A 13,305-nucleotide genomic window follows, 5' to 3' on the forward strand; every position below is an offset into this window, starting at 1 on the left:
CACAGTGTTTCCTACACCCATTTTTGCATATACTCTACTTATGCCTGTTTAACTGGATCATTACCTGCTCTCTGGATTGTCTGGACCTTTTCAGCAGAGTGGGCATAGGAGGTTGTTGTTGTTGTTGGTGGTGGTGGTGGTGTGTTCCAGACCTAAATAATGTGTAAAAAGCAGCTCATGCTTGTGTGTGTGCATGTTGATGGGCTGAGGGGAAGGGGAGTGGTCTGAGCCATGATAAGCTGCAATAAAAGCCACTTGTGTGGACCTGAAGACTGGCACCACAGCTGCTGCACAGGGACAGACAGGGACAACTAGATGAATAAAAATTAAGATTTTGCATATTTAAATTTACAACCAAAGCAGCTCTTTTAGCTTGCCTGTTTCCACAAACAAAGGCCTTATTGAGAGAGATCAGTAAAAATGACGAGTCTCCTGTGTGTCTTGATACTCTCCCTGACCGTGGCAGGCAGCGTGCACAGTGAGGTGACGAGCACTCCCTCCCCGCTACCAGGTAAGGTGAAAACTGTGTCATGAAGTGTTTGAATGTATATGTGTGTATGTGTCAAAGAAGAGTCTGCGATTTGGTAGAATTGGAGATTCTACTCGTAGAATCTCCAATCGGAAAACTGTACTAGTAGAGACTCCGATTTGAGTCTTACTAGTAGAGACTCCGATTCTACCAAGCCATTCATCATGACAAGATGATATCTAGACATAGAATGACAGGAATAACTTACTGTGGAAATTAGAAAACTATCTTGATACTCTTGGTACCTTCCCTGACCGTGGCAGGCAGCATTCACAGTGAGGTGAGGAGCACTCCCTCCCTGCTACCAGGTAAGGTGAAAACTGTGTCACAAAGTATTTGAATGTATATGTGTGTATGTGTCAAAGTGGAGTCTGCGATTTAGTAGAATCGGAGATTCTACTAGTAGAATCTCTGATTGGAAACTGTACTAGTAGAGACTCCAATTCTAAGCCAATCATTGTCTTGACAAGATGATATCTAGACATAGAATGACAGCAATACCTTACTGAGGAAATGTGAAAAATATCTGTCATATCAACTTCACATTAGAGCCACACCATGCCGAAGTGATCACAGCAAGAAAGTAAGAACTTGTAATGAATGGAAACTCTACTAGTAGATTCTCTACTAGGATTCTGCCATTAGATTCTCCAATTGGAGACTCTACTAATAGAAACTCTGATCTCAGTCTCTACTGGTAGAATCTCCAAGACTCTACTTTGACATATGCATGGACAGAGACCTGAATAAGACCTAAACTGAGCAGTAACACAGGGGTCACTACTTACACAGCTGCAATAATACAGTCACCACTGACTCACTGCATCCAGACCATCTCAGCTGTCACTCACAGAGCTTTATGAATAATGAAAAATATACTTTATCCTGTTAAATCTGTTGCAGGTGCTTTGACAGCTGAAACTGGTCCAGTATGACACATTTTGAGTTTATTATTATTATTATTATTATTATTATTATTATTATTATTATTATTATTATTATTATTATTATTATTATTATTCAAATAGGATGGTTGAAATAAATTGTGGAAAATCTCTGGTAAAGCCTTGACTTTATGTACTTTCAAAACAAATGCAGCCAGGTCCATAGATATTTGGACAATGACACTTTTTTTCTTTTTGCAATTTTGCCACTGTACTCCGCCACAATGGAAATGAAATCAAACAGTGAAGACATGCTTGTAGACTTTCATCTTTAACTCAAGGGATCCAACAAAAATATTCACGTGTCCATCTGCTGACTTGTCAAAGACTGGCTTTAAAAGTGATTTTATTTCATTTAACCTTTATTTAACCAGGAAAGTCCCATTGAGATAAAAATGTTTTGTAAGGGAGCCCTGGCCAAGACGCAGCAAAAGTTACACAGCAATTAAAATTAAATTCACACAATTAAAATAACATACACTTAAGAAAATCAGCTGCAATTTAAAGAAGTCATTTCAAGTGCGCTAGGTCTAGACTTAAAAGCACTCAATTAAATAAATTCAGTTAATTTCCAGTCTCTTTGCAACATGTTCCATGTAGATGGAGCCAAGCAAACAAAAGCCCCTTTTCCCTTGATGATGGCGATGGTTTGTATGAAAAATAATCCCTATATTTAGTTTGTTCAATTACTTGTGGGCTCTGAAACTGGACAAACCATGTACACAAATGGCTTTAGCTCGTAAGTGGTTAATGTGATGTCTTTGTTAAAGCCCTTAAATTACAGATGAAAGTTTATGCTACAAGCACGTTAATTGTTTCATTTTCACTATTGTGGTGGCGTACAGAGGCAAAATTACAAAAAATTGTGCCAATGTCCAAATGCTTATGGACCTAAATGTATTCACAGTTTCTTCTTCACCGAGAGTTAAACATTACAAACAATGCTTGCTCGTAGGATGACAAACTGAGGTGGCTCCTGGTTTTGAAAGCGAATGTGAGACAGTAGAACAGGTCCACTGCTGTGATGAAAGGTTAAAATAAAACAACATAAGTGTCTCATGTCTGGGATCTTATTTAATGCCCTTTCAGAATGCCTGTTAATTGGGTCAGGAGATTTCACATTAGAGATGTCTCAGCATGCAAAAGGAGGAAATGGCTCGTCTACTTTGCAGGGTTTTTCTAATCTAAACATTGAATGCACGCCAATATACTGATGATGTCATAGATATGGCACACAAGCACGTTTCTTCATTAAAAAAAAAAACACGCTGCTTCAGCTGGGATTGAATGCACAATTTTCTGTTGGTCGTAAATCAATGAATCTCACGGTGCTCTCTGTTCATCGTGTCGACATTACTGATTCATCCTGTCACTTGGAGCTTTTGGAAATCTGCCACAGCAAAGCTAAGATTAATGGCCCACAACAAAACATATAGAGGCCTGTGCTGAGCAGCAACCAAATGACTCTTTCCCTGTGAAGTAATGGTCTGTGAAGTCAAACACTGACTGTGGTTGCTGGTTACTCAGGCTTAGCCTGATTGGCTTGGGACGAAGGGGTCGGGATGAAAATTAGTTTTGGCTTGAGATGACATGGAGTGAGCTATATAATGTATGTAGAAATCTACAGTTTTGATCCTATCCACAACAAATTTGGTTTGCTGATGGCTTGGGTCACTGGGCTCCATATGGGCATATTTAAAATACTTTATTGTGTATTGTACAGAATATTCACATTTGTTCTTCTGTATTGTTTAATCTCAGGGTAGCCATACTATGGTTAGAATTACTTTAATGGGCAATCCATAAATGAGCAAAGAGGTGGAACCTAGGAAAAAAAAAAACCCTTGACCTGGGTGGGACGAGCATGCTCCCATTTCTGACTTATTGACAAAGCTAACAGGCTTGGTTTGGATGTTTTATGAAAACATGATTTTGTGGATGGGGAATTGGTTTCCTTCATGGGTGGCTTGGGTGCAAGTATTAAAAATTATATTAATTATTGCCTTACTGTCCAGTGTTCAGGTTAGCTATGATACCTGCTAATATGCTAGCAGTGATCACATAAATTAACTGAAAATTTCACTTGATGGAAATCCTGAACCACAGTAATTCTCCTTTTGAGGCACTTTTGTTATAATACACGTGTTGCATATTTAAATGTTAACAACAATCTCACCTTTTAGAATATGTGTCACATATTTGTCTGGAATACTATGTATAAATAATTTGGCTCTAAATCTGGAAAAAAAATCATTGTGTATTTAGAGAATTCTTCAAATCTGTATTGAAACTGGACATTTATTCACGTGGACAAATTGTTTTGGTGCAAGAAATCAGTTCTCCAAAATCTTTGGCTCAGAGTTGGACAGACTTGGAAGTTCTATTTTATTCTACATCCATCCATTTTCTATACCTGCTTACTCCAATTAAGGATCATGGGGGGGTGTTGGAGCCTATCCCAGCAGTCACAGGGAGTGAGGCAGGGCATACCTCCGACAGCACACCAGTCTGTCACAGGGCCACATACACAGACACATTCATACCCGCATGCACCCCTACAGTCAATTTTAAATTTCCAGTTCACCAAACCTGCATTTCTTTGGATGTGAGTGAAAGCTGGAGCACCTGGTGGGAACACTCACAGACGGAGGGAGAACATGCAAGCTTCACACAGAAAGGGCTGGAAGTGATGCCACGACCTTCTTGTTGTGAGGCATTACTGCTAACCACTAAACCACCGTGCCGCCTCTTTTATTCTACATTTAACAGAATATTCACACTTTAATTTGTTTGACGTTGGGACCTAGTGTGTGTCACAAATGCTTATGAGTGTTGAGTGTGAAGTGGCACCTACAAAGAGGGACTGAGAAGCTTTTGAGTCTGACTCAGATAAAGTAGGGTGTGGTTCTCCATCTTTTGCATTCTGAGAAACCAGCATTTCTCACTGGGTGCAATGATCAGATTTTTTTGTTCTTATTTTTAGACAGTCATTGGTATTGATAGGTCTATTTGTTGTGTATTGTATAACTGAATTAAGAACATAACTGTTGATGGCACTTGACATTTATGTTAATTTTCCACCAATACACATTCATGGCCCCAGCTCACTTCACCAATAAAGTAAAACATCTGATGAGCCACCAGTGGTTATGCATGCATGATGGCAGGAAACATTTGTTTAGTATAAATGTGCAGAATTGAGTTTGTCCACATGTTAACACAAACAGACCAATGGACAAAAGAGACCAGGCCATGAAGTGTTCGATGAAATCTTTCAACTGAATGTTCTGTTAGAGGGTGGGACTATGGGTCCTGACATAACAGAATATTTACAGAGGAATCTTTTAATTTTGGCACATATACTCCTTAGACATTCCTCTTTTGAAAAAAAAAAAAAAAACAACTGGCCACTTAAATTTTCAATAGGCAAAGATTCCAAAAAGGAATAGTTTGGACTACCTATGATTGAATGTTATGGAGTTATATGGTAAAAACAGAATGGCAAGAAAGTTGACAAAGGTTCATTTCAGTTTATACAAGGGTCAAAAGTAAAGTAAAATGTGGTGCTAATTATTGGTTGAGCTAATAGGATTAATAAATGGAATAGTCTTGACTGTATTAATTGATTGGTTTCCAAAGACAATGTTGGCATCCATTGGATTCTATGACATGTGACATGTTACCCCATAACATGATAACTAAGCATGACATATGTGCAAATTATTCCTTTTTAATTCCCTATTAACTCAACGATTACAAAAATTGGGGCAACTTTAACTTTTGACCCCTGTACAAATTGAATGAGTAATGTCTAAGGAGTATTTGTGCCAGTTTTGCTGCTTGTTTCCAGAAATGAATGATTGTTACAGTTATGTGCTCCACTATTAAGCTAGTGATCCCACTGTGCTGCGACAGCCTGTGAATGGCATCTGCAAGGAAATTTGCGAAGTTCGGCGCAAGGTTTGCAGGTGTTCACCGTCCCCTCGCCTCATTCGCAGGGCGGTGCGCATGCGTCGCTTGATTTTTTTTTTTAACAAACCAAAAAAGTCATCAAAATGAACTCCCTCACCAAATCATCAGGTAAGCACTCGACTTTCTGCGCGGCACGTGTGCTCTCGCACGGTATATGTGCGGATTGCTTTACATTTGTGATCGTAATTTTTGCCACCACTCCGCGCGGCATTCAGCAGACAGTTTACCATCATGTGCACACGTCAGAAGGACCAATACAATGATTTTCCACATAAGAAAATTATCATCTTTTCGCCTGTTTTCGCTTGATTTTGTGTCTCCTCTCCTCTCCTCCAGTTGTTTGGAGACAAGGATTTTCAGTTCAAGTTGAAGGTCACTGTTTGTTGAAAACACAGGCGCAAAGCCCAACGAAGGCAGCTCTTGCTCACTTGAGTCAGTGCTGGATCTTGCTGTGGATGTTGCCATTTGATGATACATGGCTGCTCAGGTATGAAAGTGGGTCACGTTCTCCAGGAACTGTCCATGCAGTCTCACATGTACTGGAGGCTGATACAGGATCTGTGTCTTCTTCAGGCTGATGTGAAGACCAAGCTTGGTGTAGGCTTGTTTGAAGGTTTGAAGGGGAATTCTTTCAGCAGGCGTTGTTGAAACTGCCTGTGTTTAGCTTGGTGGTGTTGAACCTTTGACAGTTTTGCAGTGTACAAGCTCCTCTTGGGGTGGATTTTCAGCTGTATCCTGGCACAGATGAGATGATGGTCTGTCCAACAGTCATCTGCTTCAGTTATCACCTTGGTAGGCAGGACATCTTTCTGGTTGCGCTTTCTGAAGATGATACAGTGAGGCAGCTGCCACTGTTTTGAGTTTGGGTGCTGCTAGGAGACTTTGAACTTTTGCTTTTGTCTGAAGATGGTTTTGTTTTATGACAAGATCATGATTGATACACTTTGCAAGAAGCAGGGTGCAGTTGACATTGTATTTGCCCACTCCATGTCTTCCAATGGTTCTGTTTCAGAGCTGGTGGTCCTTTTCAACTCAAGTCTTGGAGTTGCTTGGGGAGGTAACCCTAACCAAGAGTGAGGTGTACTGATGGATCCCTAGTACGAAGGCCACACATAATTATTTTGTAGTTTCTACAACATATGATTGATTCCTGTCAGGTTTGCATGTGATTATATTAATTTTAAATTAATGCTCACATATTGAGAGTAATTGGGGGAACACAGTGGCTTAGTGGTTAGCATTGTTACCTAACAGCAAGAAAGTCATGGGATCACTTCCCGCCTGGTCCTTTGTGTGTAGAGTTTCCATGTTCACATGGATTCCCTCCAGGTGGTCCGGCTTCCTCCCAGTTTCAAAGACATGCAGGTGAGGTAGATTGGAGGCTCTAAATTGGCTGTAGGTGTGTGAGTGTGTTTGCCTGTCTATATGTGGCTCTGTGATAGACTGGCCACTTAGACTTGGAGTAAGTGGGTATAGTGAATGCATGAATATTGGTAGTAACTGGGCCAACACAGTAGTTTTGTAGATAGCACTGTTTCCTGAATGAACAAATTAATTTATTTGGCACACACATACTCAAAATAGCAAAGAAAACAATTTAACAACATACCCATGTGCCCAAAAGGATGTAGGCAGGGTGTTTCCTAACAGCAAGAAGATTGTGGAACTGCTTCCCGCATAGTCCTTTCTGTATGGAATTTGCATGTTCTCTCTGGGTGCTCCCACTTCCAAAGACATACAGGTCAGATGAATTGGAAACTTTAAATTGACTGTAGGTATGAATGAGTTTGTCTCTTTTGACTGGAACTGTTTGTAGCCCTTTGATAAACTGGCATCCTGTCCACTGTGTATAGAGGCTCCAGTCCCCCCGTGACCCTTAATTGGAGTAAGCGGGTATGGAAAATGAATGGATGAATGTTGGTTGTAATTACAGATGTTCAATCAACACAGTATTGATAAAGAAAGTACACAGCATGGCTAAATTCATTCATTCATTTTTTGTGGCTGCTTATTTCAATCAGTTGTCACAGTGGGTGGGGGGGGGGGGGGGGTCGGCTTTGGAGCCTATCCCAGCAATCATGGGCCATGAGGTGGGGTACATCCTTGCCAGGACAACAGTCTATCACAGGGCCACATGGTTGAACTGAGGTGAACAAATTTTTAAAATTGTTCACCTAGCTATATAAATAAAATAAACTGAAATTCAATTTAAAAATAAACAGAAACAATAGCACACATAACTGATGCAGTTTAAACCAATTAACAGTTTATTTTTGCTTCCAAGAGTTCCTTATTAGGCTGTAGCTTATCTCTGAACACTCTGAAAAATTAATGCATGTTATCCGGACCTCTATTTTCACACAGACTGGGTGCACAATTCCTCATTGCTCTTTTGCTCATTTGTAGCAGTTGCTAATGGCAGTATTTGTTCAATAATGCATATAGACTATGATGAGGATTCAAGATTCAAAGCATATTTTCATATGTTAAGAAAATAGTGGGAACATAATAAAATATTTTACCCCTCAATTTATTTAATTAATCCCCAACCCACCCAATTTATCTTTGTGTGTGTGTGTGTGTGTGTGTGTGTGTGTGTGTGTGTGTGTGTGTGTGTGTGTGTGTGTGTGTGTGTGGTGTGTGTGTGTGTGTGTGTGTGTGTGTGTGTGTGTGTGGTGTGGTGTGTGTATTTGGCTGAATCTGAATCTGCCAAAATAAATACCCTTGAGGCTATGGTTGCATGAAGATGCCAAGAGATTTGCAACAGATTAGAGCTGTTTGTCACCGTCAGTCACATTATTGCATACAGATTGCACGTAATTGTCAACTTGGCCCCATTCACTCACACACCCATAGCAGGTGTCTTGCCGTCAGACTCCACATTGTAGCTGTTTTATCTCCATCTGCCCGACAGTGGCCACAGACTTGGTTGGCATCTTCGACATGCCTATTTCCAGGATTTCTGCTTGCAGCATGATAGGAAGGTGATTGCACAAGATCACACTAATTTAGGTCATGCTGGGTTCTCCAACCACTGTTTTTCCTGGTGTGACTGACCCTTAAAGCTGACCAGCCAGTCAGTGTGCCCTCTGTCATTGATGGGTACCAACACCAACTCAGCATGTCAAGTGAAAAAGCCATTGTCAGCGAGTGCATTGGAGCCATGTATGTGACACACTGAGTCAACTTGCATCATTGACCCCCAATGAGGCCAGATAGCCAACTGCCAGCTCAGTGTGTACGCTCCTTTAAATCATCACAATGGGAAGCTTCCAACAGAGTGAAAAATTATTGCCCTTCCAGTAAAATCTGTGAAAGACAGTCTAAGTTTGATAATGGTCTATCCAGCTGTGCACAGTAATCAGGGTGGTGGTCCTGGTCTCCTGGGACTCAATTGTAGTGGCTCTCAGAAATGATCTGCCTTTGTTTAGTTAAAATGTGGCCTACAAAGAAAGGAAGACCTCATAGGAAGGCTGTGCAAAGAGGAAATTAGAGAAAGAATGAGGACGACATCATTTTAAAGGACAAAGCTGTTTTGCTTGCAAGTCTTCCATTTTTTACTTATAACAGCTGTTACGTACTATATTATGTGCTCGCCGTTTCTTCTATTCCCCAGCTGCCTGACACATTTTATGCAAATCAGACAGAGTAGAGGGAAGATAAGCACTTAAGTGTGAAGGTTAACACAAGAGGACCAAAAAATTTATAATTGCGTTTGGTCAGCGACAAAGTCGATGATTGCTTCCAGGAGTAAAGTCAACCCAAGAGGATATCCTCAGGACACTTGGGTGTTTTTACAGGAGGACACAACACACTGACTTGTGCAGTGTGCTGTATATGAATAAGCCTCTAGTACAAAATCTTAACTTTATTCATAATGTTAAAAATGTCAGCATTGTTATGAAATTGTAAATTGCTGGAAATTTTACCAAGAAACTGACAGTCATGTGGTGCAGTAACCATGAAATGCAATGTACATGCTTTGCAGTTAATATGATCTGACTGCCTGAATGTATAACTGCCAAAAACGTTATGATGTTCTCTTTTGCAGTGAAGGTTTTCACTGATTTAGGCTCCAGTGTCACCTTACCCTGCTGGCACCAGGCCAACTCAGACCTGGCTGCCTTTGGTAACTTTGGAATTCGAGTCAAATGGACCAAACTATCAGAGGATGGAGCTCTGAATGAGGATGTGTTGGTTTCCATGGGATCCTTAAGAAGACTACGGCACATTAAGGACCGTGTCTTTCTTCAAGAGGTTGAGAGCGAAGACGCCTCATTAATGATAACTGACATCTCAATGGACGACATGGGGACATACCAGTGTGAGGTCATCAATGGCATGGAAGATAGCATCCAAGAGGTTACCTTAGAGGTGGCAAAGTGCGTCAACAGAGGTAAATCCTCTTAATCTGATCCCTGTTTAGAATCAGTGAATAAAGTCTGCGGGTCACAGAGCTTCTCTTATCGTGCCCCTGTTCTGTGGAATGATCTCCCTGCATCAATAAAACAGTCAGATTCTGTAGAGACTTTCAAGTCCAGACTTAAGACATACTTATTTTCCCTTTCTATGGCTAGCATACTGGCATAGTATGTTACTATGCTTTCTACCCTTTTAAATTCATTTTATTAGTAAACAGAGCAGGCCACAGCCTTAACCTTATCTAAAGTCTGGTTCTTTTAGTGAAGCTTAGGGCTAGTGGCCGGCGATGACCTTAGTATTTCTTCTGTTTTTCTTTTTGCTTAATGCTGACAAATTATGCTGTATTTGTTGTCTTTCTTGCCACCTGATTCTGTTTTTTCTCTCTGTTTGAGGTGCGGCTCTCATCCAAAGATTGGAGTGGGTCTCTTCTTCTGCAGGTCTCCCATTCTGTGCACCAGCATGGACTCCCAAATGTCCTGGTATACTTGAATTGTCAATTGTGGTCAGTAGCATGGCCCAAGCAGAGGGTCACCCCTTTGAGTCTGGTCTGCTCGAGGTTTCTTCCTGAAATCATCAGAGAGAGTTTTTCCTTACCACTGTTGCCTGTGTGCTTGCTCTTGGGGTTGGGAAGGTTAGACTTTACTTGAGGCAACTTTGTTCTGATTTGGAGCTATATAAATGAAATAATTAAATTAATTAACTTAAAATTAGTGAGCAGATTAGTGGGGGTGGGGGGGGGGTTGTAAAGAAACATTTAAAGTATAAGTTTTGTAATTATACCAGAGTAACGCATTTCCATTTCATTTCATATCTCTACCAAGTTATATTTTATTCCCAATTCTGTTTGTTGCTTGTTTGGGGGGGGGGGGGGGGGGGGGGCGTATTATTTATTACTCACAACAAAATTATGGGGAAACTGCCCAAATTTCCACCAAAGGTATTTTTATGAAAGATAGTGAAAAAAAGATGGGGTACAGGCCTGGAAAGAAGTCTTTAAGTTTGGATTTGGTTCTAAATATGTGATACGCATATTTAGATTTAAATTGCATATATAAATACATATATTAAGAATTTTTTAATAGGCAGCCTGGTGGCAAAGTGGTGCACTTGCTTCCAAAACAGAAGGTTCCTGGTTCAACACCACCCGCCCATATTCTCCATGTAATATAATGACTTGTCAGGAAGGGCATCTGCCATAAAACACTGAATCTGCTGTGGGGACCCTAAGCATACGGTAGGCAGACTGGCAGGCCGATAGACTAGTGTACTATGCCTTTTGCCCAGTGACCGCTGGGATAGGATTCAGTATCCTTCCCAACGATGACCTTTAACTAGAATAAGTTGGTTCAGAAATGGATTGGTGGATGGATTATTACACTGGTCAGCACAATTTTTCTTGCATGGTGTTTTTCAATGGATTTTTGGTCATTTCGGGGGCACTGATTGCAAATCTGGTGTTAGTTTTTGCCAATCATATCACGTTTTTCAGATATGAAAACAAATAAAAAAATATATATTTGACGAAAGTTAAAAAATTACTTTGCATTTAAGCACCCTATATGGAATAATGTTTGCTATGGAAGACAGCTACTCCCTTAAGAATACATTTCCAAAACTACTTTTATGCTTGCACCCTTTTTGAGCATTGTTGACCACAGTATACAAAAACTCATCAATGTCTGGGAGCTTGGTGAAAATGGGTACAGGTATTTCATCACTGTGAGGAACCGGTCATATAGTTGATGGTACGCTGAGGTATTGCAACATTGTTTGTTTTCTTATTAAATCCCTTGATGATGACAAGGCAGAAGTAGCAATCATCTAAGTGTTTTTTCGGTTCTCTCCAAGCCATTGGCACACAAAATTTGAACTTAGCATTCTTTCCTTGAGATCAGGATCTCAGTGTTTTCACACAAGTTGTGCAAACTTGGTGAGGTGCCCAATTTTTGTCCTGGTCACCAAGTGGTACTCTGAAATAAGCAAGGTACACTCCTTTGATAAAAAAGTATTGATGTTATGTATTTGAGGTGGCAAAGTGAAGCAACCACAGATAGAAATTATCTGGGTCATTGCAACACTTCCTTCACTTGTAAGTCATAGGACATGTTAAGTATTGATTTCCCTAAAGTTCAGACAGCCCGGATGTTGAACCCCCTGATTTGGGCTGATTTTTTTTTTTTTTTTTTTGTGAGTATGGGTATGGTACTCAAACATCAAAACCAAACTGTTCCCTGGTTGACCTCTTATGACCAAAGTTACAGCACCCCCTATTTTGGGCCCCATGGGGCAATTAGAAAAAGTTACAAGTTCCCACCCCTTGTAATTCATAACTTTGAGGTGTGTCCCATTCTTTGTTTGGAAGTTCTTGATATGGAGACTACAGGGAGGATACAATACAATAATGTTTTTGTTTTACTGGGACACCCTCAAATTTGGCCAATAGGGGGCACTCAAAACACTCCGAACTGAAAAAGGCCTGAAGTAGGCCTACCGTTATTTTGAAACTTTGAGTGTGTCCCCCAAATTTTATTGCAGGTATTGTTCATTTGGGGAGGGGTCTGATAGGTTTGTATTGTTATTTCAGTGGGACACCCTCAAAGTTGGAGAGGAGAAAAAGGGTCCGACTCGAGAAATGGGTTAAAAGGGGATCTTTAAGGACCTGCTTTCTCAATACTTTGAGGGTGGAATTCATAAATAATTTACAGAAAAAAATTCTGCCCAAACCAGGGGGTCTGTCACGGGATTCTGCTAAAACTGCTCAAAAATATATAATAATGGCTGCGTCCAAGATTTCTCCAGCCAATATACTTTATTCAGGGCCAGCAAATTAAAAAAAAAAAAAAAACCACACGGGGGGAGAAAAAAAAAATACTCAGACACCGTATGGACAACAGCACCACCCAATGCATCAAGACCAAAGCTCCAACACCCATCTCCCCCTCCTGGCAGAAATATCCCCCCCTAAGTACCCAAAGCCCCGCCCCGGGCATACCAAGAGATAATCAGAGGGGAATGTTTTTAACACGCCCAGACAATCTATAACGCCAAACCAAAACTCAATCACAATAATAAAAATTCCTTACCATCTTTGGTACCCAAAAATAAAGAACAAAATGTAACAATCAGACACAAAATCTTACACATGCAACAATGGTTCAGCTGAGGTCAGCTGACCACTTGAAGCGCGCCCACAATGTGCTATTTAAAGAGCAACCAGGAAGCGCTTCGGTTTAGCCCCCAAAGGATAGCTGAGAGCTGCGCAACAAAAGGTAAGAGAGTTTGTCAACATTCAATACCCAAAATATGGACATATAGACCCAAAGTGTGCACCCTCAACCGCGCTACAACTGGGAGGAAGTTGTACATGAATTCAAGCAGAGAACCAGCGCGCTGTAATCACACAGTCCCTGAGCACAGAGGGAGAGAGAAGGAGGGGCA

At 40.7% G+C, this 13,305-nt stretch overlaps 1 protein-coding gene across 1 annotated transcript in view; it reads left to right on the top strand.

The window, feature by feature from the left end:
* The first annotated feature begins 245 nt into the window (after window positions 1–245).
* LOC117510402 (hyaluronan and proteoglycan link protein 1-like) overlaps window positions 246–13,305 on the top strand; it is a 50,135-nt gene continuing 37,075 nt past the window's right edge. Inside the window, exons 1-2 of the mRNA XM_034170100.1 lie at window positions 246–511; window positions 9,497–9,841. Of these exons, the coding sequence (XP_034025991.1) occupies window positions 421–511; window positions 9,497–9,841 (436 nt within the window). The 5' untranslated portion in view covers window positions 246–420. The remainder of the gene's footprint in view (window positions 512–9,496; window positions 9,842–13,305) is intronic.

This window comes from Thalassophryne amazonica, chromosome 5, assembly GCF_902500255.1.
Source record: "Thalassophryne amazonica chromosome 5, fThaAma1.1, whole genome shotgun sequence".
Classification (NCBI taxonomy): Eukaryota; Metazoa; Chordata; class Actinopteri; order Batrachoidiformes; family Batrachoididae; genus Thalassophryne; species Thalassophryne amazonica.